At 39.6% G+C, this 25,155-nt stretch overlaps 1 protein-coding gene and 1 long non-coding RNA gene across 5 annotated transcripts in view; one reads left to right on the top strand and one right to left on the bottom strand.

Moving 5' to 3' along the window:
* Window positions 1-16,026, top strand: part of PDSS2 (decaprenyl diphosphate synthase subunit 2) — a 78,594-nt gene extending 62,568 nt beyond the window's left edge. For both annotated transcript variants that reach the window (XM_053381585.1, XM_053381584.1), the window contains exons 5-8: window positions 5,762-5,935; window positions 7,203-7,334; window positions 8,780-8,815; window positions 14,996-16,026. In XM_053381585.1, coding sequence (XP_053237560.1) covers window positions 5,762-5,935; window positions 7,203-7,334; window positions 8,780-8,815; window positions 14,996-15,154 — 501 coding nt within the window. In that variant the 3' untranslated portion in view covers window positions 15,155-16,026. The remainder of the gene's footprint in view (window positions 1-5,761; window positions 5,936-7,202; window positions 7,335-8,779; window positions 8,816-14,995) is intronic.
* LOC128410403 (uncharacterized) lies at window positions 12,196-23,526 on the bottom strand. 3 transcript variants are annotated; one of them, XR_008329491.1, is made up of 4 exons: window positions 23,439-23,526; window positions 23,128-23,209; window positions 16,600-16,694; window positions 12,196-12,293 (listed from the first exon to the last, which is right to left on the bottom strand). It is a non-coding gene; the product is annotated as an uncharacterized LOC128410403 (long non-coding RNA). The 3 variants fall into 3 exon arrangements; XR_008329492.1 differs by lacking the exon at window positions 12,196-12,293 and having other exon boundaries at window positions 15,236-16,694; XR_008329490.1 differs by lacking the exons at window positions 12,196-12,293; window positions 16,600-16,694 and adding an exon at window positions 20,957-21,885.
* Between the last annotated feature and the right edge of the window lie 1,629 nt (window positions 23,527-25,155).

Genomic DNA, 25,155 nt, shown 5'->3' with positions numbered 1-25,155 from the left:
GAGGAAGGGACTTTTCTTCCTCCACGGCTAGCATGGAAACCAAGTAGACTGCCATGGAAGGGACGGAGAGATCCATCCCTCCTCCACCTGCCCACTTGCCTGCATGGAATTACTGGCCACCTCATGGCTACTGGAAGACTTTTGAAATGCAAGGCTAGCCCTGCCTAGAAACAGCTGCATCAGGTGTGGCTTCAGGATGTCCCTATTTCTTTTTCATCATCAGTGTTTCTTTGTCATAGTGGCCATGCTCCCAAATAGCCCTGGCTGCTTTTTCACCTGGTTTCAGATTCTTCTGAAGGCCCAATAAGACGATAGTTTCAGTCATGCTCCAATCCCCTTGCAAGAAAGACAAAGGAGGAGGACGATGGGGTGATGGAGTGCTTCTAATGACAGAGTTCAAGAAGCAATGAGCATGTTATCCTTAAGGGAAGGCACATCTGAACTGAAGTACATCCCTAAATAACATTGTAGCAAGGAAACAATTTACTCCCATTTCATTTACCTACCTCCCTTGGGTATATTCTGCTCTTTAAGGTGCATTCTGCAATGGACGGACAGGTCCCTCTTTTAATTTAAAAATGGTTTTCTCTGGAATTTGAGTAAAATAAAAGGATTAAGGCACTCTGGGGTGTGTTTTATGGACCCATTTACTCTAGCCCCTTTTCATCACAAACATCAAAGGCATGTATTAATAGACCAATAAAATATGTCCTGTCATGTTCAACAAGCAGTAAGACATCTGCTAAGTGAGACATCAATCACATGCAAGATGCTTGCAGGGTAACTGTGTTGTTGCTGCTGAAGACTCATAATTTTATTGGCTTCTTTCCTACACAGATGGGAAAATAAAGATTGTTGAATCATCTCACTTATAGCTGAAACAGTGAGTGATCCAAATGGCAATTTTTTAAGTCTGTGCATTGTTCTGATTTAGATTTAACTGACGTTTATAGTACCAAGTGGTACATGCAACACTGCAGTTTATCAGAATTAAAATGTAGGAATATAGCAGTAAATGCTTTTCATTTTGAAGTCCTCAAAGAATTGTTGTACCTTTTTCTCTGTAGCCTTGAAGAGAATAATATATTTGCATATGAGTCCCAGTAGTTGCATTTCACTGGGATAAATTAAGATAGTTGGGTGGGATTATGAAGGCACATGAAACTGGGATACGTAAATATTTAAAGTTATCTCCAGCTGACAGCAACTAACTGTTGTGAATTGTTGGCAAGTATTGCAAGCCATGATTAAGGATCATGAGTAAGCTGTGGGTTTTAATCAGGGATATCCAAGTGATCTTAGCAGCATACCTAGATTCATTTTAAGTAGGCTTAGCAGCAGTAACGCATCACAAAACCAAGTAAAGGAGTTAAATAGAAGTTGAGAAATAGAGGCAGGAAGAGCCACTCCAGCGTTCCCTGCTCCCAGGTCCTAAACAAGAGGAAGGAAACATTATCTGGCCATTGGGCCAGATGCTTATCTCTCCACTTCGTGGCAAATTTGACAAGTGGGTGAGGCCATGCACCTTTCAATCAACTGACATCACATATTGAAGTTCCAATTGCTGGGTCTTCAAAGCAGGTGCATGGAGGTGTGGAAACACTTTTGCTGCTTGCAAACAGTTTTCAACAGACCCCATGCTCCTGTGGCTCAAGTGTGTGTGTGTGTGTAAGTCTTTTATAAAAGGGAAAAGTCCTGTGTATAGGCAGTGCTTTCAAAGGGCAGCTTTTTTCTTCCCTTCCCAGTCGAATGCTTTCAGATATCCTATACATCCCTGTTTGAGGCTCATATGGGATGAGGGTGTCTGAAACCTCTTTGCAAAAGGGAGTAGTTTGGTGTGTCAGCAGTGAGCTCACCAGCTGATGATGGTATGGGGAAAAGTTTGGTGGAGTGACCCTCCTGGCCCACAAGCTGCAGGTTCCCCACACCTCTTCTAAACCCTTGTTCCAAGATTTAATCCAAATGAGAACATGTTGGCTATGACTTAAACATACATTTAGATTATATTTTAGAATGCTCTTTTATGCTCTTTGCCATCGTACTGCCACCTTTTAAAAATCCTTCCCGGTAGCCAAAAATGTACCCCATGAGTTCCCCACCTCAGTTGGGATATCTTTCTTTCTTTCTCTTTCTTTCTTTCTTTCTTTCTTTCTTTCTTTCTTTCTTTCATCTTTGAAATAGGGTATGTGGTTTGATAACGTAACTCTGAAATGTCAGAGTTGCCGCAATATACTTAACATGGATTCCGGGGAAAGTCAACCATGTTCTCCATTTCTAAATGCATTTTGTAGAAAGAATTTCCAATGGAATTTATTTCTAAATAATGTGCTTAGGATCTATATAGTACTCTGTAAGAGGTCTGCAGATTATGAGTAGGTTTTGCATAGGCCAGCACTGGAAAGTAGCACCATCCATTATAAATTATTCTACTCACGCCGCTTCCTCATGTGCAGTCCCACAGCTGGGTGTGTACATGCAAGAATTAAGCAATCATTCAGACTGACTAATCACATTGGTCTTTTACAACCAGCTATCACTTTGCGAAGAGGAAGGGTGCTGATCGCATAGATCAGCATCTTCTCTCAAGTTGTTTGCCCCACCTGTCTAAGTCTCTCTTGCAACAAACACTGGTGTAAGATTTCACTGAGAGAAAGTGGCTTCAAGGTCTTGTATGTGTGTGCATGCACAGGTCTCTGTTGACAGAACCTTTTCATTGCCTCCCCAGGCTGAGGGGTGTGAGCAATGGCATTTGGGATGAATGGCCTTTTACTCCAGTAGGCTGTTTTAAAAACTCAAGCATACAGACGTTGTTATAACTGCGGTTCCCAAATCTGTTGCTAGTTTTTAATTTCACAAACCTCACCAAAAGAATTACGATGAAACACAGAGCAACATGAATATTTTAGGTATTTTATGTAAAAAAAGAATGATTTGTGTTGTGTATTATCATTGCTACTTATCATCTGAAAAATCAAGTCATATAAACTTGTGGCACAATCTTAAAACTGCCTTTGTTAGCAAAGGATGCTCAGGATAGAGCGTCCCAACTGCTGTGCTAGTATTGCCCTTGTGCTGGCATTCCAGACTGATGCACTGGTGCAGGTGTTTGACCAAATGTGGCATCATGTGAAAATAAACATTCCACTAGAGAGAGGGGCTGCTTAGGCAGGAGCCCCATTGAAATGATTTGTTCTGAACGAAGCTGTGCTTGGTAGATTTGCACCCATTGTTCTTTGTATTTTGGAAACCACAGTCTTTCAATAAAACTCCAGATTGCTCATATTTAGTCTGCTAGCCTTGCTTAGGTTGCCCAAATAAGTCATAGCATAGATATAAATGTAGAAATTGAAAATAAACGTGTACCTCACTTGAGAACCAGTGAGCTCCCTTCAACCCATCCCTGTCAAGTTCCTTTGTAATGTTTTTTTTAAAAAACTAATTTTATGCTTCTTATCTCTGCATTAATGAGGGCTGGGATTTAGTGGAATTTAAGTGGAATAAAACTAAATCACATTTCTGAGCTGGCTATCATGTTAATTGTCCATCATGCTTTTAGCTTTTTCCCCTACTTTTTTTAATCTGAGGAGGTTTGGTCCCAAATGCAGTCACCAGTTCTTCAACATTTCATCTTTGGAGCTTATTTGGAATAGAATTACGGTGGCCAAATAACTGGACTTGTTGTTTGGGTGCCTTTTCTTATCTCTCCTTGTCATTCTGGAAATCCAGGAAATTTGCAAAACAAATATTGTTTTAGTAAACACAACTGTCAGATGAGACATAGCTGAAGTTTTCATCTTGATTTTGTCATCACATATATAGCTATAAACATGTGGTTTCTCTTGCCTTCTTCTCTTCCCCCCCTCTTCCTCCCCCCTCCTTCATGCAAGTTAATGGTGTATTTGAAAGCAATGAATTTTGATACAATGTTCAGTAAGTTGGCTTTGCAAAATTGTACTACTTTTCCCATCAGTCTCATATTATCTCCTCCCTTGCAACCCAGCACTCCTTGGCAATAGCCACAAGGGAGGAAGATTAGAGCTGAATGGAGGGATTTTATTTCATTTGTTACCAATTTCATGACAGATAATACCTTGCTAGAAAATTATGGTGTCATGCAGATTTAGTTCTTACTTGTTTCTAAGTAATTTAATTGAAGAAATTGACAGGAACAGGATTGTTTAGATGACATAGGTCTTTTTCTACAATCTCTTTTTTTGTTTGGATTTTTTAAATCCACCTTCTGGTTCAACCTCAAGGCATTGACAAAATGCATCCTAGGTTTTAGTAATCTTGTAGCCGTTTATCCATGTTACAGCCTTAAATTTCTTATCCTCTTCAAGGTGGCTAAGAGACAAGGAAGACAAGTCACAAAAGGACTGTGGTGCTATCTTACGTAAAGTTCCTCCCCCCACAAAAAAGGAGAATTCTGGGTTAACCAGTCACAAAATGGATGGGGGTGGCTGCCATGGGGAGCGTGGCATAGTGCAAAATTAGAAAGAAAACCACTCCTGACAAATTTATGCTTATGCTGTGCTGGTAAGACAGCTTTGATTTGCTGGTCCTGATTATGGAGATCTCTTTCTCCTACCCGCCACCCCCACACGGACATGCACACACTAGTGCTGTTGCTGTCTAATGACAACAGGGGCATTCCTTAGTTCCTGGAAAATAGACAAGGTAGCAACACTACTCTCATTACACAGCAGTTGCTTTGAATGTATCTGCACATTTTGCCCCATAACTTTCTTTCTAGCAGGGCTAAAAGGTAAAGGTAAAGGGACCCCTGATCATTAGGTCCCGTCGTGACCGACTCTGGGGTTGCGGCGCTCATCTCACTTTATTGGCCAAGGGAGCCGGCGTATGGCATGACTAAGCCGCTTCTGGCAAACCAGAGCAGCGCACAGAAATGCCGTTTACCTTCCCGCTGGAGTGGTACCTATTTTTCTACTTTCACTTTGACATGCTTTCGAACTGCTAAGATGGCAGGAGCAGTGACCGAGCAACGGGAGCTCACCCCATCATGGGGATTCGAACTGCCGACCTTCAGATCGGCAAGTCCTAGGCTCTGTGGTTTAACCCACAGCGCCGCCCGCGTCCCATTCTAGCAGGGCTAGAGACTTGCTTTTTTAAGAAGCTGGTGGGCCAATGAAATTAAGGCAGCCTAATTTCTGTGTCTTGAAGCTCCAGCAATTGCTTCTCCTCTGGAAAACAAAGGATTGCAAGAGGAGAAACAGTCACTGAGAAGAGAGTTGCTTAATCCTTCCTCCACTTGCCACTTCTCCTCTAACTCCCTGCCTCCACAGCTGCTTTATCGCAGTCATAGTTCCAGAGTCACTTTTGCAAATCTTTTCCTTTAAATTTTATGTTGCTGTTGGGTAAAACGTTCATCTCATTACATAAACTTAGATTAGCAGGTTGGTAATTAGTTGCTAGTGGTTAAAATACAATGACTTTATAATTCAAATATACAGATATATAAAGAAATCACATTTGGTTTGTGGGTTAAATGGAATCAGTTGTGAAAGAATAACGGTTAATAACGGGCACCAATAGCATGTGCATAGATAATACAGAAGCTAAAAGTTGTTCAAACCTTTTGGTTTCTATAATTTCCATCAACTTATTAAGATGGAAGATGACTGCAGAATGTATTGTTTCACCTGCCATATGAAGGTCTCATGTAGAGTAGGGGGGTTCACTGTTGTGTTTAATAATACCTCGATTTGGAGCATATTCTACTCACTCTTTCTTGCATTTCTAGGGAAATGGTCTCACAGATGACATTAGGATATCAACGTGGAAGGAGCAAGTTTTCCTATCCCATAGTGCCTTGCTGGCAAAAAGCTGCCAAGCTGCAATGGAATTGGCAAAACATGATGCAAGGATCCAGAATATGGCATTTAAGTATGGAAAGCACATGTCTATGAGTCATAAGGTATGCCCTTCCTTTTACTGCAGTAGCCGAAAAGCTGATATAATGAACAAGAACCATATGTATCTTTTCTTTCTGTCATAGCTTTGTAGTCAGCAGGTGCAGGTTTTGGTTGCTGCTGCTATATATATATATATATATATATATATATATATATATATATATATACATACACACACACACACACACACACACATACACACACACACACACACACACACACACGTAAATTGTAGGCATAAAAGCTATTCACTTAACCAGCCCCATCAGTGGACATCCACGTATACAATAGGGCTTCCCCCCGATTCTGTGCCTGCATGCCCTACCTCCTGAAATTGGCTAGGGAGGGGGGTGGTAAGGAGAACAGCATGCAGGGGAGAAGAGGGGGCTCAGAATAATTAAGAAATTGCTGCATAACACCCAAACTAATTACAGCCTCAGTTAAAGGTAGCACTGAAGAGGAAAGTACTCCACGCTTGCCTAAGCACCTGTACAGGTGGGGCAAGGCACAAGTCAACAGGAAGTTCCACAATTCTGGGGCCATCACACAGAAGTCCCAATTTCTTGTGTGTGCCTGCCAGCTGAACTGATTTTAATGGTGCACACTGAAAGAACCCTGAAGAGCTAATTCTACTACTGAATGCATGTTCTGTTGATTTCACTGGGATTTAAGCATGCCCGAGTTTTGCACCAGTAGTGTGTCATTTTTCCTTTCATAACAATGCATTGTAAAAAGCTAGGTCACAAGCATGACCAAGAAACAACTCAGGGTAGGGTTGTGCACATAGGAGCAGGCCGCATTCTTAATGGTTGGATTACCAGAGTCAAGGAGCAGTCTTAAACCCCTAACTCTGGTACCTGCAATTGTACTTCTTTCTCCCTTATTATCAAAAAATTTCTGTTAGCTCCTCTTGGGAAAGTAAAGTGCTGAATTTGGCACACACTTGTGGTGGTTTGACACGCTCTGACAGAGTTCCCACAGGACAGGGCATTTGTATGCACATGCACAGACACAGAATCTTCCAATATGCTTAAAAAACTGTACTGGAGTTGGAGACTCTGGTAATATTAATTGGATTTGAACCAACGGGGCAGGAATAGCCTGATAAATCCTTAATAGTGTGTGTTGGTTGAAGGATTTTTGTATGGCCAAGCATACAAAATATATATAAGACTCTGCACACATGTGGGATGTCAGTCACTGATGAAGTGGATTAGCTATGAAGAACTACTTTTATTTTACAAACTATTTTGATCCTCCTTCTTACAGCTAAATGTTGACATTCAGCCATTTTTGAATGAAAGTTCTAATGATTCTGTGGCCTTCAGTTTAAATTCTGCTCCTGTAGTCTTGCATCAAGATCTCATTGGAAGAGAAGCCTGGATTAAGCAGATTGAAGAGGTAGGCAAATAGCACTGTTCATATATTTAGTCTTATTTAGTCATCATTTGCTTAGCACGAGAGGAATGAGTCTCTAGCTCATGTGAATTCCTCTTTTCTTCTGCTGGAGCCACAAGAAGTTCAAAAGCTTTAGCTTCTGTTTGTGTTTAACCACAAGTTGTTGCCTTGCCCAGACCAACAAACTTGTTAGTGTTAAACTATGGTTTGTTTGGAATGAGTCCCAAACCATAGTTAGCATTAATCATAGTTTGTTAGATCAGACAAAATGTCAAATCATTGTTAAGCACAGTGGGAAGCAAAAGCTTTCAAACTTTTACACAGCCATGCCTAGGAGAGGTGGGGAACACATACGTTTTTCTTGTTCGTGTCACACTAAACTGTGTTTTTAGTATAACACCGGATTTTGCCATTCAGTGCTACAAGCGAATGTGGCATATGTGTCTGTGTATTCGCCCAACATATGGGTACCAAACCAACATGCATAAAATGAAAATATTATTCTGCTTCTGTGTATTTACAACTCAAATTCAATAAAAATAAAGTGTTGGTACCAAGAAATGAAGATTACAATAAAAATACTACGATACTTAAGGTAACAAGATTATCAAAATTCATAGTATTAGACATCGCTGAGCCTGACACTGCTCTGCTTTGTATTCTGTAGGGATTTTATTAAAATATGCAAGCATTATCTGTCACTAAAACAAATAAAATAACAGTTTTAGTTTTTCAACAACTAATTACTTCTAAGCACAGAGCAAAGAGAAGGAACTGCTCATGCATATATGATTACAACTCAAAACACAGCTGGATGGACTAATTTTAGGCCTACTAGCTTTGATATGCTCTCTGATGTTGTGATTGTTATCCCTTCTCAAGCTGCTATCTCGATACAAATCCATATCTATTCTAATGAATACGTTCTTTGGTCAGTGTATGCTTTATTGAATTCAGTGCAGCTTACTCCCAACTAAGCAGGGTTATGACTGCAGACTTAGTTCCTTATAATCTTTCCACAATCATCACAGAGAAGCCCTTTTCTCACAGGCACAGGAAACAGCTCAGTCAGTACAGGCATCCCCAGCCTGGTGCCCTCCAGACGTTGTGGACTGTAAGTTCCCTCAGCCCCAGCAAGCATAGCCAATGGCCAAAATGGTCTAAAAAAACTGAAGAGTACCTGGTTGAGAAAGGCTGAACTAGAATAACAGTTGGTTGAACCAGTTCACTGGTGCACTTGGCGTTCTCTCTGCAACTGCCTTTGATAGCCCATCTGTGTGTCTTATTTTAGATGAAATATGTTTGTTTTCCATTGTTTAGTTTGAAATCTGCAGTCTCAGAATTATAATCTCATAGACAATGACACAAATTTTGAAGCATGTGGTCTCAGAATTATAATACCTTAGACAATAAAACAGATTTTAACTTTTATCCTTGTGTTGTTTCAGGCTCAAGTTAAAGGAAACTTAATAGACTATACAAAGGTAAATTAAATGCTTTAAAACCATGCCTTATTTTTAGAAGTTCCATCTCTCTCTCTCTCTCTCTCTCTCTCTCTCTCTCTCTCTCTCTCAAATGGCTTTAGTCAAGTCTGTGCATGTGTATACAGTGTTTAGTTGGCCCAGTAACATCTTATGCATGATGGAGTAGATCTCATCATTTCCTTTATTTTATTTGTTAATTATTTTCATCCTGCTTTTCAACCAAAAAAATGGTCTTGCATTGCCCACTGCAATTAAGATACAATAAATGCTGGTATATGTATACAAAATACGATGCCAGTGTTGCCAATAAGTCCTTGTATTCTAAAATAGTACCCCAACCCCACTATTCCATTATTTCAAAATGCCCATTTCAGCTACTACAGTCATTTGCTCACAAGTAGTTAATCAGTCTGTTTATACTCCAGTCCTGTATTCTGGAGTATGGCTATCACATGCAGACAAATTATTGATCCAGTATGATGATTATAGATGACTTGTTCCAGAGAGGGAGAAAAGTCATTTCCCTCAGTACTCAGTGACTAAAGAAGCATTAGAAGAGGACCATTGGAGTTAGATGCATGTGAATTTGGATCAGTGCTAGAAATTCCTCCTTTGAAGAAGAGAATGTCCACCGCAGCAGCTCCTGTTGATTCTTTCTCCTGATAAGACATCAGAGGGGACAGCACAGCTGGATATAGTCATATTTAAGGAAACGGCTAATAATTCTTTTGTGCATGCTTGTGTGACATTTGCTAAAAGTCCTAACTAGAGTCCAGATCTCTCAGACTCTGCCATATATCTCTCCTTCCCTCATTTAAAATTTTGCACTGTAGTTAGCACATTCCTCACACCACAATGTAGCCCTCCCACTCAAAAAAAAGCCTCCTAACAACAACAAAAATCACCACTGTATGTCGCAAATGTCTATTTTGTATTGGCAAGGCATTGTTTGGGCACTAGAATAGCAGTCAATCTCTCTGTTTTGACTTGCTTGGAAAAGGCAAAGCAAGATTATTCTTCAAAGAGCACTGCAACCTAGTTTTGTGTGTCTTGACTGGTTTCATGCTGCTAATCTCATACATGATGCTATAATTTATTGTAAAGCTAAAAACGAGTTCCTTGCATAATTCAAATCAGGGAAGCATTTGTGCAGGTGACTACTGAAGGCAGATATTTTGATAATAACAAACATCAATAGCCTTTTTGATATCTAAAAAGCCTATTCCAAAACTATTCTTTTGAGGAGTCAGATCTTTATATTCCATAATATAGTTATCTGCATCTGAGCTGCCAGATGATAAACACTATAACTGGTACAGCCAATGTAGCAGATGGCTTATCTAAGCACCCTCCTGAAAGGCCTTTTGGGAATCACAGCATTATGTACATCAGTATAACCCTTTGTATACGGAACAATGTTTTTTAAAAAATAAATGTATTGCTATGAGAGTTTTATATGAAGAGATTAATATACTTTTCTGATTGGCAGTCATATATTTTTAACAAAAAACCTAGTCTTACTGAAACTTCCTTCTTTAGCATTTAAATTTTCTAGTTTCGCATCTTGTGAGCAATGTGAAGATAGTGGGTATAATTTGCTCAAGAAGTTATAAACTTTGCATTATAATACAAAAGTTAGGTTGCTTGAAGACTCATCAGGTTAGACTATCAGTGCAGTTCTATGTGTTGACATGAAGAACTGCATCATAGTATACCCAAAAAAGATAGATAGAATATAGCAGTTAAAATTAATGACTGTCCAGCTGCCATTTAAAAAGACGAAAGTTGAATGTGTAGAGCCGCAAACACTAATCTGATCTATAGCAACTAATTATGAAACATTCCAACAGTAATGGGGGAAAGTAAACCTCTTAGCTACAAAATGTATTGGCTCTATCTCAAGGTAACATTTTGGTAGTCTAAATATCAGCACTTAGCGAAGTAGACGGTTCCTCACAGGAGAAAACAAATTTAGAAAATCCAGTACATAACATGGCAAACACTTAATGCATTAGTTAGTTCTTTGACCACAAATCAATTTAAGTTTTCTTCTTTTCTTTTTTTAGCAAGTTATGAGGTTAAATATAGGATGCCTTGTAAGAAAAGGACAGCCAGTTTTATGTATAGAAAGTGAAAAGCAGGTTGTGAGTGAGACAGGGAATTCCCAGTAGGAGCAGGGAGACTTACTGGGATGCTTGGGCTGTGGGGTTTTATGTATGGAGTGTGAAGTGGTTACAAGGGAAGCTGTGGATGGCTGGAATGCAGTGAGTGCATTTTATAGATTGTTCCTGTGTGGTGTTTGCTTTGCTGAGTTTCATAGGTGCCAAGGCTGGAATATATTTGCCCTGGTGATTCAGGTATTCAGGTATGGTAATGGGAAAATGCTTTGGAGCGCTAAATGAAATAGTGCTGATGAGTGAAAGTTGTGGTGGGGCGGGGAGGAATAGATTTGCAAAGGGAAGGAGAACTAGCTGTTCGTCTTTGCTGTCTTTTTCACAATTTGGGTAAATACTACAGGAGCCCCTGCTTGAAGTATCCTCTGTGTCGGAACCTAAAGAGAATCAGAAGGCCTTCCTCAGCAGTGCTCTGAAATTCTCTTCAAAACCTCCTAAACACTTTGATAGGAATCACTGCCCCCACCTCACAAGTTTGAAAAAAATGACTTTCAGAACTGGAAAAGATCTTCTATGCAGCAAATAAGGAAACCCCCAGAATAGTTATTGACCATGCAGAGTTGCAGAAAGGCTACGTGAAATGAGGAATTGGGCCTCAGAGCAGGGGTGAGGGATCTCTTTTTCTGTGAGGGTTGCATTTCCTTGTGGGTCATCTGTGTGGGGCTAACAGTAGTGGGCAATATGAGCTTGTGGTGGCTGGGGCCAATGCAAGCAGTACATGGAACACCTCTTTGCTCTCTCTGGCAAACCATTTTCTCACTTTCCTCTTTAGGCAAGCATCTTGAAGAGTTTGATTTTAGTCATGACTTAGTGGACAGCTGTCATTACACTTTTATGCTCCTATGTTAGTCTAGTTGATTTTAATTTTTTATTGTATTCCACTGCCTTATGTCAGCAATCTTGGGTTATTTAAAAATGAGGCAGGATATAAATAAATAGATAAAAGTACAACGTATCTCAGTTCAAGGACATTTCGAGAGAGCCATTACGGAACAGAATATCTCAAGTTTCTAAGGAACATTGAGTTACAAGATCTGTAGCTGGCCCTTAGCTTCCCTTCTGAATATGACCATTTCTAAAGGATTCATCTGTGATGATTGCCTACCACCTCTTTAAAAGCAATCTCTCTAACCTGTCCACCATTTGAGAGAATAATTTGTGTCCTTTTACCTTCAGCAAAACATCAGCAGCTTGCTGCACAATATCAGAAATGTGCACAAAAACAAACACACATTTGCAGTATTAAGTTTCTGTTCTTACCTTGCTCCACTTACTTTGTTCCATCCTGTATAGTGTGGTTGGCTCTAAAAGAAATGCTTAATTAATGTTGCACTGTACATGCATATCATAAAAACCTATTTTCCCCTGAAGTATACTGCTAAGTAATGTGGGAAATAATTTTTTTATGAATGGGGACATGAGCACTAAAGTACCATGCCTTGCTAAGAATTGAGTTCATCCTCAAATATACATAATTAATTCACTTAAGTTACATGTTTAGATAAGAACAACCATTCATTATATATAAGTGTAATTGCCTACATAAAATAGATGGATCTTGCAGCCAGCTTCTGGTTCTCAAGTTACTTTCATGTCATTTAGAGTAATTTTTTTTTACTAAAGTATATTACTTAAATATTGCAGGATTTTTTTCTTTCCTGCCTCTTAATTTTATATATACACTTCAACAGGAATGTGTGTTTAATGTTTCTAAGAGCTTCCATATGTAATGATCATATAATTATCAATTATGGTTTCATAGACCCAGTTCACACATAATGCTAAGCCAAACCACGACTAAGTAGGAACAAGCAAATGTGTGGATTCTCAGAGTGAAGATTACAGCTGCTCCCCTGGTCCTTCTGTTGCTGTGCTACCCAAGACTAAACAATGGTTTGACTTAAAGTTATGTCTGAACTAGGTCTTGTGTTGTTTGTCTTGCTGCAGGCAAAGCACAAGCTATAGCCAGTGTTTCTTCTTTGCTTTATTGCTCATGCTTTGTCTGGGGGAGAAAAAGCACACGCCTGGCTTCAGACATAACACTGAGCCAAACCATGGCTTACTTTCCAAGCAGCTCAGCAGTAGCAGGACTAGGGGAGGAGCACAACAGCCAAAATCTTTGCTTAGGAAACCCACACTTCTGCTTGTACATTGTAAGTCATTGTTTGGCTTAGCATTATGCGCAAAATTGGGCATTTCCCATGGGGTTCATTTAAAGTTGGAGGAGTTAAGTAGCGGGGAGCCCTGGCAGGATAACTGAGTCATCATCTTCTTCTAACCTGTTCCAGTAGTCACTTCAGGGTAACTGGTGTGTAAACAAACTTAGAAGCATTGCCTGTTTTGCAAAAGCTTCAGTAGATAAGGGACACATGGCCTCACTAACAGAGCTGTGAGGCATTCTCCATTTGCACATATTCTGTACATTTAATACCTAGTACACAGGGCATAAATATGTTACTTCAGGCATAGGCAAACTCTGGCCCTCCAGATGTTTGGGACTACAATTCCCATCATCCCTAGCTAACAGGACCAGTGGTCAGGGATGATGGGAATTGTAGTCCCAAACATCTGGAGGGCCAGAGTTGTCCTGTGCCTGTGTTACCTGATACTCTGATAACTCCTGATGCACAGCAGTACACCCGTGTATTGTAGACTACTGAGCTAGGACTGGGTGGGAGACGCAGGCTTGAATACCTACCAAGCCATGAAGTTCACTGAGTGACGTTGGGCCATTCTTGTCTTTCAGCTGTGAGAATAAAATAGGGGAGTGGAACCATGTATGCCACTTTGAGCTCTTTGGAGAAAGACATGATATAAAACATAATAAATAAATATCCCCTCCATTGTATCTTAACAGGTTAGGGAAAGCAACCAATCACATCAGTGCAAGATGATGGTGCGCTTCTCCATTAGTGAGGCAGAGGGTTCATATAGTGCATGATTCAGATGAAATTAAGCATTTTATATTCACCTATTTCAACAGTAAAGTTAAGCACATTCTTAACATTTTCCAGTTGAATCAGTGGGATTAAAATGTATCTAACTTTTGGCCTGGTCATACTTGTAAACAAATCCAGAAATACAGTGGTATCTCGGGTTAAAGACACTTCAGGCTACAGAGTCCACTAACCCAGAAATAGTACCTCGGGTTAAGAACTTTGCTTCAGGATGAGAATAGAAATCGCAAGGCGGCAGTGGGAGGCCCCATTAGCTAAAGTGGCACCTCAGGTTAAAAACAGTTTCAGGTTAAGAACGGACCTTCAGAACGAATTAAGTTCTTAACCCGAGGTACCACTGTAGATTGTTTTTTCCTTTTCTGTTATGCAGGGCTAGAGTGATGAAATTATGATTGTTGATAGCGAATGTTTTCTAATGCACACAGTGCCCACTGATCTAAATTAGAACATCTTGAAGCCCATCTGATTCCCCTATGAAAGAAGATTGCACAATAACAGGCTTTGGTGGGTCATGCCCATAGATAGGCTGAACTCTTCAGCCAGTTTGCCTCTTGGTACTCCAAGGGAAACGCGTTGTGGATTAATATTTTGAAATTATACTCCAGATTAAAATTACAATGTGTAAACAGAACAATATACACTATGCTGTAGTCTGCACAACATGAAAGTAAATGCACATATTAATCTACTTGCTTGTGATGAAATTCAGTTAAAAATGCATATTAATGAATTTATTAGAAGTACAAGTTTATTTGTTGGGCTTATTCCCATTAGGCAAGAATTGTACACATGACTAGTTGAGAGCCTTCTGCTGCAGTTACATTAGTCTTTGAAAGGTGCATCTTGAATTATCAATAAATGAAAGAACAATTAAATTGATTAGGGTTGTTTCATCGAATAGTGGATTCCATTTTTTTTGTCAGTCATTTAACGAGACTGTCCTTTGAAGCTCAGGTCATGAAAATACAGAATCCATAATGTTTTCTTAGCATTCTGTATATAGTTATTTCTGTCAAAACTGATGATATTGTGCATGTGTTTTCTCACAGTTGCAAGATGCAATCAAGGCTGGCAAAGGTGTGACTTCAGCTATTGACCTATGTCGTTACCATGGAAACAGAGCACTGGAGGCTCTGGAGTGCTTCCCTCCCTCGGAGGCCAGATCTGCTTTAGAAAACATTGTTTATGCTGTGACAAGATTTTCATGATCTACAATTGGGAAAAGGAGCCACTTTCTGTTTGCGCTAATGAGCAGAACAGATAATAGTGGAGAGCGTCAAGATCTGCCATTGCTCCGCATCTAAATATGTCAGTGGCTTTAAAAAATGTGTTTCTGTTCCACTCACCACATTCCCAAACTAACATATACCCTTCGGAACTGCTACAAACAAAATTAGGGAAAAAAGGTCAAACAGTTTTCACTTGTCATGCCAGAAGCACACTTGAGGCTGCACTGGTAGCAATAATTAATGAGACTCGCTTCTGTGACCTCAGCAAATGGACAGGAAATAAGTCCTTATTGATTGGACATAGCCAGGGATGGCGCCAGTGTGGTGGCCTGTGGTTTTCCTGCACTAGAGAAGACAGAGGGGGGCCCTGAAGCTGCAGGTGTCGGGAGAAATGCTTTCTAAATCTGCCAGAGAGAGGGCTGTTTAAAACCAGAATTAATGTACCAATTTATCAACATGAAGGGCAGCTCGATGAATTAGCAGGGGAAAGGAGGGAATCTTTTATCTGACTACATGCCGCTATGTCTCCTCACACTGTTTCGTTATGTATTTACATATAAAATTACCCTTTGCCTAATGCATTGTGTGTTTGAAAGAGTTGCTGAGAGCGCGCATCAGGTATGGTAAGAGCTTTGTAATATTTATGTCATTCTGCAGAAAAGAATAATTTTGAATGTGCTGTTTGTATAGTCTTCAATTTGGTTCAGTGGGTGGGGTTTTAAACTTCCAGGGTAACATATTTGCCTTCTGTATAAGATGCCACTTATTTCGGCAAACGCAGGTACTACATTTTCCTTGATTTCCTGAACATTTTGTTTTAATTCACGCCAAATAAATGCTTCTTCATACAACTCTGTGTCAATTCTATGCCATAAAGAAGTAAAGGATCGTTCTTCTCCCTCCCCCTACCCCCTTTCTGTACAGGATTTCATTCCCTGAATAGATGTATATTACATGAGAAGTTTTTTAACCTTACTGTGTCAGATGTTAAAGTCCAATTACAGAGAGAATACAAGGTATATCAGAAGCCTGCAATCTGACACTGTCTCTATTTTGTTCATAGGAGATGATTTTTGTGGTTTGCATGCTTGCAATCTGAGAACATCGTTGACAAGAAGGCTGAGTTTACATAAATGATCCAGATTGAGACTCAGCTACCTTTCTTCCTTCTGTGGTGTAATTACAGCCCAATCTGGAGACAGCTAGCACAGCAAACAGATTTCATTACATTGCTCTCTCCCTCTCAAACACTAAGTGGAGTTATTTCAGTTAACTTCTTCACACACACACGCTAAAGTGAAGTGTCGCAAACCTTCTATATAATGGGCCAGTATGTGATTCTCAGAGGACTTTAAAAAAGCTTAACATGAATTATGTATTTTGATACCTTAAATTTTAGCACTACAAAAACATTGCTGGCTTACTGTAATTCAGTTTTGTAATTAGATGAAAATGTAGATCAAACCAGTTGAATTCTCAAGCCATTATGTTCTTGATATACTCTTGAACAACATTCAGTCTGGAAAAAGAGGACATCCGGGGTTATAAATGTATTTTCCATTTCAAAGAGAATGTTGTTGTTGAAACTATGTCAGAAACAGGGCTTCAAGTTGGCTTGTTTCAAATAACCCACACCTAGGGTGGGGTTCACCTAACAAACCCTGTCAATGGAAGCCCTGCGTAAGGGCTTCTACAATGGAACTTGCCCCCTCTTCCACCCACACACCCAAAATTGGCTGGGGGGCAGGTCGGGAGAACCCCCAGAACAGCACATGGGAAGAAGGCAATTGTTCCCTCTGGCAAGCTGAAATGCATGCACAGATGGAACGTTTGTAATAGCAATGTTGAATTCCACCCTTAATGTTAACCACCATTTGGCAGTTCAGACGAAATGGCAAACTTGTCTCCTTCCAACCGCACGAGGAGGAGGTGGAGGAGGAGGAGAAGAAAAATGGAGAGGCAAGACTTAAGCCTAAAGCTTCACCTATGCTCGTTAGCATCATGCTAGACTATTGCTTAGGTTAGGGATGAGGAACCTCAAAGGCCAAGTTACAACACAACTCCAGAAAATGACCGAGTCCTGCTCTTGGCAACGAACATCACCAGTATTTATAATCTTATTAGTGAAAAAATGAGCTGGAACCCAATACATACACAATAAACTATTTCTAAAGGGTACAGCTCAAGAACTCTTGGGACTAAGTGGTGCAGCCTTACTTATGTAAGGGCTGAATTGTGGCATCTACCTGAGCATTTCTGGCAAGCGTCTTGATTCAGACATCATTTTAGCTTGCATGACACCTTTTAAAAATAACCAGCAAATATATTTCTGAAGTTGAAAAGTTTGCTCCGAATTTGGACCCCAAACCTCACATATGCAAGTACAATTGTATCTGATGGTGAGTTCTATGTAAACACAGTTATCTAACAACTTCATGGTGGATGAGGTGCATGATTTTCCACTAATGATTTCATTGCACCTATTTAATTGTTCCCCTTGATTCTGGTGCAACCCAATTCTACAACACACTCTTAAGCAATATATTTACTAGATGGGCAAAGGATGCTTCATCCTAGCAAGCAAACCTTTTACATCAACTAGTGGCTTGTTAAACAAGTCTACAAAATGATAAGGCTGTTACAGGAGATATACCTGTTGGATCGTGCAGACGTTTCTGAGAGATAAAGCTCGTGTGTGCATTAGCAGGATATTTCACTGAAGCACTGAACAAAAACATTGCCACCTGAACTATGCAAGACTGCAGATACCAATATATTAAAATATACTGGGGGTTTTTGCTGCAGCTTGTTACTATTGTTTTTTAAAGTTTAGGATTGCAGTTTAAGCCACTATAGTAAAATTGCATATGATACGTATTTTTACAAACTATTCCAGTCAAAGCTGTTTTGACTTCTGACAAAAATGATGTGACTTTAAATAACTGAAGACTATGAATAGGCCTTGACAAGAGGTGTACATATACAAAATATATTGCATTTTTTAATTTGGAGCTACCTGACTTGGTGGTTCTTAGTACCTTTAAGTGTGTTTTTTTAACCTAACATTTCTCAGTATAAAGTATGACAGTAAAAAGTGAAAGGCTTGATCCTTTAGCGGTTGGTCCTATTAAGTGATTAGAAAAATATTCCAGTTCTTTGGTAGGTAATCATAGGATTTTTAGAAGTGCTTTTCTGTTACATTTAAGGCACAGAAATCACACACACACACACACACCCAATTCACCACTTGAACTCAAGGTAGCCTCTTTCAAGAAACATTATCAGGAGGTTCAGGTGGTTCTGTCAGGATTGCTGAGTGACTTTACACAAACCACTCAATCTCCTGGTCTGTACTTTTCAATCCATAATATTAAGATAAATTATAATTTATGTGTAGAGATATAGAGAAAACCTGATTTATTAATACAGAATGTTTTGTGAGCTACAGAGGTAACAAAAATGCAGTTTTTTACTGCTTGTAAATAAAATATACATTCTTGGTTACCACAAGTAAGTGCTGTTTTTTTTAGAATCAGAGGTGTTGCAGCTCACCATGAAAGCCTCCCTCATTCTCTTAGAATGGCAATGACACCTACCTGAAAAGTGCCGGAACTGAGTTCTGATGAGTTCCTTCTGAAGAAAAGCCCTGGTTACCACTGCAAAGCGACTTTCTCCAATCTAAGAATGTGTTGGTGAGTGAGAACTGCCACAAACCTTCAAACTATTGATTCCAGCATTTGTAATATGTCAGTGTTTTCAACTTCTGTGAGAGCTTGTTTCCCTCACAGACATAACTTCTACCATCTTATCTTATATAGGGCACTGTAGACTTCACATCCTCTGTTACCACTGATAAATGGAGAGGATCCTGGTGTCTTATTGCACAGAGAAGAGTAGATAGGCACAAGGACTTTATGACTCCAATAGTAACACATCACACGTATGAAGATTTTTTGCTGATCCTCAAGGATATCAACAATAATGTACAATACCTCTACAGCAGAAAGAAGGATGACACAGGTAGTCCAAAAATCTTTCATTACTAAAAAAATAACTGCAGACATTTTATTCTCCTGAAAATCTCCATGTATTGTCCATAACATCTTCCTCAATTCAATTTTTTTTTTCTGTAGGTGTGTTTGTATAGTAGTTGACTTTGTGGTCAAACCTAGCGCTGTTAATGAAGCATAAAAATACCTGCCATCTAAATGAAGAAGTAAGTTTTACAAACCAGCCAAATTAGACCCACCTCCTTCAGTTTTTTGAAAAGTTAGTGTTGCTCATAGCATACCCAGGTTTTATAGTACCTTTTCCCTTCAAATTATCTTAAGTTCTTGCTCAACTACTGTCTAAAATCACTGTAACCCTTTTCATTAGTCAGAAGAGTACTTTGGCTCCCCCATGTGTAAGAGATTCTTACACTTCTATGAAGCTCTGAATCCTCCATTTAATAATGGATTGAATCAGTGTCTTTAAAAAATGCCTGTGATGGAAGAGAGTTGATTCCTCTCATCCATAAAATAAAATGAATACATGTTTTAAACTTCTAATATTTTCTTTTAAATCAAAAGGTATAAAAGTTCAGTGACAAATGGTAAAAACACATTATCATTTAAAGTGTGCATGATAGAATTGTTGGCCTTTGATTAAATATTCTGTGAACACCTTTCAACTTTTTTTTAAAAAAGATTTTCTTAATACAGTTTAGGGCAGCCTTTACCAACCTGGTGCTCTCCAGGTGCTTTAAACTCACAGCAGTGTGGTGGCGTCCTGATGGGACTTGCAGCCTAAAACATTGGGAGGACATCAGGTTAGTGAAGGTAAATTTAGAGGCTCTATTGTTTTTCAAACGAATATTTTATTTCCTAACAACCTTTTGGCAACAATATTATTTAAAACATAATGGTGTTAAGAAAACATTTTTGCAGTGCAGTATTAACTTGATGATAGGAAAGTTATTTGCCTAACCAAAAATGTAAGTCAGACCCAAAGATGCTAAAGTAATCCTTTACATCCTTAATATAGAGAAACCAGTGCTCTCCTTGCTTATTTGCTAGTCACCTGACAGTTCCCTATCATTTGCCTAGCACTTTCATTTATGTACACCCAAACTGAGCTTGGGCCAAGAGAGCTGTCAATGCTGCCTCATTACTCCCCCAAAGCTACTACTGGCTTGTCAGTTGCATTTGCTACCAGCTACCTATTGTTTTAAAAAAACAAAAGGCAATGTTATAGGTCATGTGTTTACCACTTTTATAGGGAATTTTGTAGGGTGTATCTAGAAAATGTATTAGTGGTTCCTCAGTGGACACACCTTTCTGAATTTCACGCACTTTTTAGTGATACTGCACTACTAAGCATGACTGGAGGAGAACACTGAATGCACCCTAAAACATGCCTACAGTTCCTGCAGTAGCACAAAACCTGGCAACTGATCAATGAGTGTTCGTGTGCACTAGAAAAGACAACAGAATGTTAATGCAATAAATACACAAAGATTTCATGGCAAATATGTAGGACAGTCCTTGGAAGGCAAGTAGACAAGAAGAGATTCACTCTGGGCAGAAAGCTTGAAAACTACTGGTTTTCTTAATGGACTTCAACCTATCTAAACCCAGGGTTCTCTTTTAACTTAAATTTGCAATATTGGGCTCACTGAATTACCTTTTTATATACAAGTTGTTCTCTTTCTCTTTCTCTGCTCTATCTCCTTGCTGCCTGTATTAAATGACAAGTTGCCTACCTCTAATCTAAATTATTTGAAATTTTGTGGATTTTAGTACAAAGTTAGACCAGCGGTTTTCAACCTTTTCAGACCTGCGACTCACCTTTAGCACAAACAAGTCTCTGAGGAGCACTTCTTTTTTAAAACAATATATTTGTATGTTTGTAATGCTTCTGTTGTGACCACTTAAATCAGGTTGTGGCCCAGTAGCGGCTTCTGACCCACTAAGCAGAAGCCAGCACAAGTTGGGACTTTTTGCCTCTCCTCCAGTGCACTCCCCAAATCTGCTCTGGAGGGTCTGGGGAACCCCCAGAACAGCATTGGGGGGGAGGGGAGATTGCTCAGGAAAGCAGATATTCTTGTGCTGACAGAACAGACTCCTTCGCACTACAATTAAGAAAACCCCAATAAACTGAATGACCTCTACTTTTCACCTAGCTCCAGGATTCCGTTGTTTTTTATTTTGAGAAACAGAGAAATTTACTTGTGGGAGTTTCTGTACAGCTCTCCTTTTACAAAATGAATGCAAAATGAACTATGATTTCAGTGAAAAATCACCCAACTTCAACATGGTTTGAAAAACTCTTCATTCCTCGCTTTTGCTCATCAGAGACCATTTTCTCTCCCCACATACACACACATCCACATCCACTATTTATAACCTAGTTCAACAATGCTGGCATGCAGCAGTGGAAGGTGTGCATTTCATATGTAAATCAGCGGCAATAATTTTGTACAATTACTTCGTTGTTTGCATCATTATGATCTACAGCAGCATAACAAAGTGCTTGAAACAAAGGATGTTACCGAAATGTGGTTTTGTCTTGGCAAATCTACTCTCCACGTTTTAGCTAATAAAGCAGTTTATTCATAGATGACAGAAATATATAGGCTGTGTTCACCAGCGCTTTCAGAATACAGTTTAAACTTGTTGCATTAGCATCCCAATCCTAAATGTTTATGCCTGATGTTTCAGCATCTCTGCCTGAAATGGTGGATCAACAAGTATATGATTATATAAGATCAGCTGCCCAACCTGCACTTGCACATCAGGCATGAATAGATGAGAAACACAATAATCTCATATGAAGTAATTGTGAACTCAGTTATCTGTGAATACTTTAGTAGCCAAAACAACACTATCTACATGCAGTATCAGCAGGCTTACAGAAATACCAAGATTTGCAGAAGCACCACATTTTTAAAAAACCAGCAACAACCTTTAGGGAATTAAAAAGCAGGAATAGGAAATAGAATGGAGTGTCCTGGATAAGGGTCAGGTTAACTGGATCTCTGAACAGGCTACAGCTGTAGGAACTAGAATAAAGGGGGCTGGATAAAATAAGAATATCCTGGTATGTGTAGGGAGATTTAAAGGATGATGTATTTGGATCTGACAAACTAGGGGAGTTTTGTTTTTTTCTTTTACTCCTGGAGACAAAGGTGAAGGGTAGAACTTGTTGGCCACAGCAGTGATTGACTGGCAGAAAAGATTTAACAGAATAGACTCCTGAATTACAGTAAATTTAGGAATCTGCCTGCTGGTGATGCAGGATTGCTGGGCTACAGCTTTGGATTCTGGCCTGCAGAAAAAATACTGGTAGGGCTCAGCCCCACCTTGACCTAATGACTAGCCTCTTATGATAGAGGCAAATGAGGGTATGTGAAAGATGATCTGTTGTCACAGTACCAAATCACAATCATTCTGACATTTATGCACCAATTTCCAGGCTATAAGCCTAGCAAGAATATGCTACTCAATCCCACATTAAATGAAGGGGAAATGGAAATATAAGTATTAATCTTATGGGGTAGTTTTGCATGTATTTACTGCTATAACATTATTAAATCTGTGCAGACTGCATTTTATTGATTGCATTGGTATCAGTCTCAGGTTTTCAAATTAAATAAACTGCTACTTCTAAAGGTCCTTGGGACCAATGCTTGTTCCAGATCATAAATCTTGCATTTCCCTCTGTGAATTTTAATTACAACTAGAAGAAAAGCAGACACCCCCCAATTAAGTGGGAGGTGTTTCTTAAAAGCATAAAATAGTAACTTCTGAATCAAAGGCAAAATGGAAACTGAAAACACTGCAAAGCACACACAAATGTTTTTGTTTTGTATATGAACAAGTGTGCAAAACTTACTATGCATAGTCTATTTGAAATTGCAGTGCTTTTTATTCCTTTTTCAATCAGAATTGGTAGAGGAACAGTATACTCACATTCCAGGATGGGTAGCTGAGGCCTGCAGGGTCCCTTCTGGGCTTGGGTCCCCTAATGGGAACAGTGCCTGAGGCCAACACTCTAGAGTAAGAAATGAGGTGGAGTTCAAATTGGCAAATGTTTTCTCATTTCTGAAGCAGAGTCTGGTTTGCACACTTTTGCTTTTCTTTACTTGAAAAATGTGTTTTTACTAAACATAATATAAAGCATTTCAGGTAAGCAAATAAGACTGCAGAACTAAGTACCAAATCATGTAACGCTTTAATTACATATATGATTAACGGTGCAAAGGCAGATGGGATTCCTTTACCTTGAATAGCTCTCATGTGGAAGGCGGCGTTCCTGCTGGTAGTTTCTTACACAGGGGTGAAAGAAACTGCAACAGCTGTTGGAATTCTGCCAATTGGGATGTTAGTATTTTAAGGCAAAATCAGATCAAGACTTACCCAAGTTTACGTTGTGATCATAAAAGTGCTTGCTGTTCGATGTTTTCCAAACATATGCAAACCAGTTTGCCTTGTCATATTCAGCCAATTTGACTATTAAGCCATCATATGCATATGAGAGATGTTAGCAGATTTTTCTTCCGTATGTTAGTCCAAACTAATGTGAATGTGCTAGGAATAACTTTCTGCACTTTTATCAAAACCCATGGATACACTAGTAGCAGAGTTTGCTCAAAGTATAGCACAGTTGCTTCTAAAACCATTTAAGTCCCCCGATTCCTTTCCTGTGAAAGTTCAGGCACAAGGACCGGCCCTACATCTTCTATTGTGAAAATAGATACATTCAGTTTCACCGCAAATACATTCAGCTTCACCACAATCTCCTTTCACTTATTCGCCAAACCTCTGGCTTCCTTGTACAAATGTCCAAACAACCAGTGGGCTGGTCTTCTTCTAATGTATATAAAAATAATAATTGTGCTGGTGTTTTTTCTGTTTTTATCAATGTGCTCCTCAAATTCTCTTTCCCCCACCCCCACGCCTTATTGTCTGCTTGTATTTGTCAGAAATTGTGTTTCTTCTGTTTACTTTTGGATAATGTGTCTGTTTTTGAAAGAAAACCTTGGGCGATATTCAAAGAAGTTACTTGGAATAGACCCCCTGAAATTAATGAACATCACTAAGTTAACTTCATTAATTTCTTAGTTAAAATGCTCATGAAGCATGCCAGCATCCCCTTAGTCCTAAGCAATACTATTCCTGATCTGTGGTCTACGTTTTAACCAAGATACTATTATTGCGATTTTGAACAGCCCCAAAAGCGGATATAGGGAAGCGCAACTGGTTAGGTCACAGTGGACCTTGGGGGCACTGCAACTGTGATAAAGAATGGAAGTTGAGAGGCAGGGTGCCGCTGAAATTTGAGACCCCAAAGACAGCCCCCAGGCATTCTAGAAAGAATTCACCTTCTCTGTCCCTCAACATGCATTTCTCCAATCACTTTTGAGAACCTTTCAAAGTCAAAGGTGACTGCGATGGACGGTTTTTGTTTTGTTTTGCAAGTTGTCTAGTTAAGTACAGTGGTACCTCAGGTTAAGTACTTAATTTGTTACGGAGGTCCATACTTAACCTGAAACTGTTCTTAACCTGAAGCACCACTTTAGCTAATGGGATCTCCTGCTGCCGCCGCGCCACTGCAGCCCGATTTCTGTTCTCATCCTGAAGCAAAGTTCTTAACCTGAAGCACTATTTCTGGGTTAGTGGAGTCTGTAACCTGAAGCGTATGTAACCTGAGGTACCACTGTATGGGTTTTCCCCATCGGTTCAACATGTACATCTTGCAGCGGCGGCAGCAGCAGGTGCTGGGCCTGTTAAATCCAGGTTCGCTGCCCCTGGTTCGTTCCATGACCAACTAGAGGGCCATATATAATATATACGTTTATTATCTATATAAGTCGCCCAGAATGGTCCTGTATTAGGCGACAAATAAATTGAACAATTAATTCAGATGCCTCTCCGCCTCTCGCAGCCCGGAAATTCCACCTTCGGTAGCGCCCGGCAAACCTCACGAGGGCAATGTGG

Source organism: Podarcis raffonei, chromosome 3 (genome assembly GCF_027172205.1).
Source record: "Podarcis raffonei isolate rPodRaf1 chromosome 3, rPodRaf1.pri, whole genome shotgun sequence".
NCBI lineage: Eukaryota > Metazoa > Chordata > Lepidosauria > Squamata > Lacertidae > Podarcis > Podarcis raffonei.
Note: the sequence above shows the minus strand (reverse complement) of the source record. Positions and strands in the feature narration are given on the sequence as shown.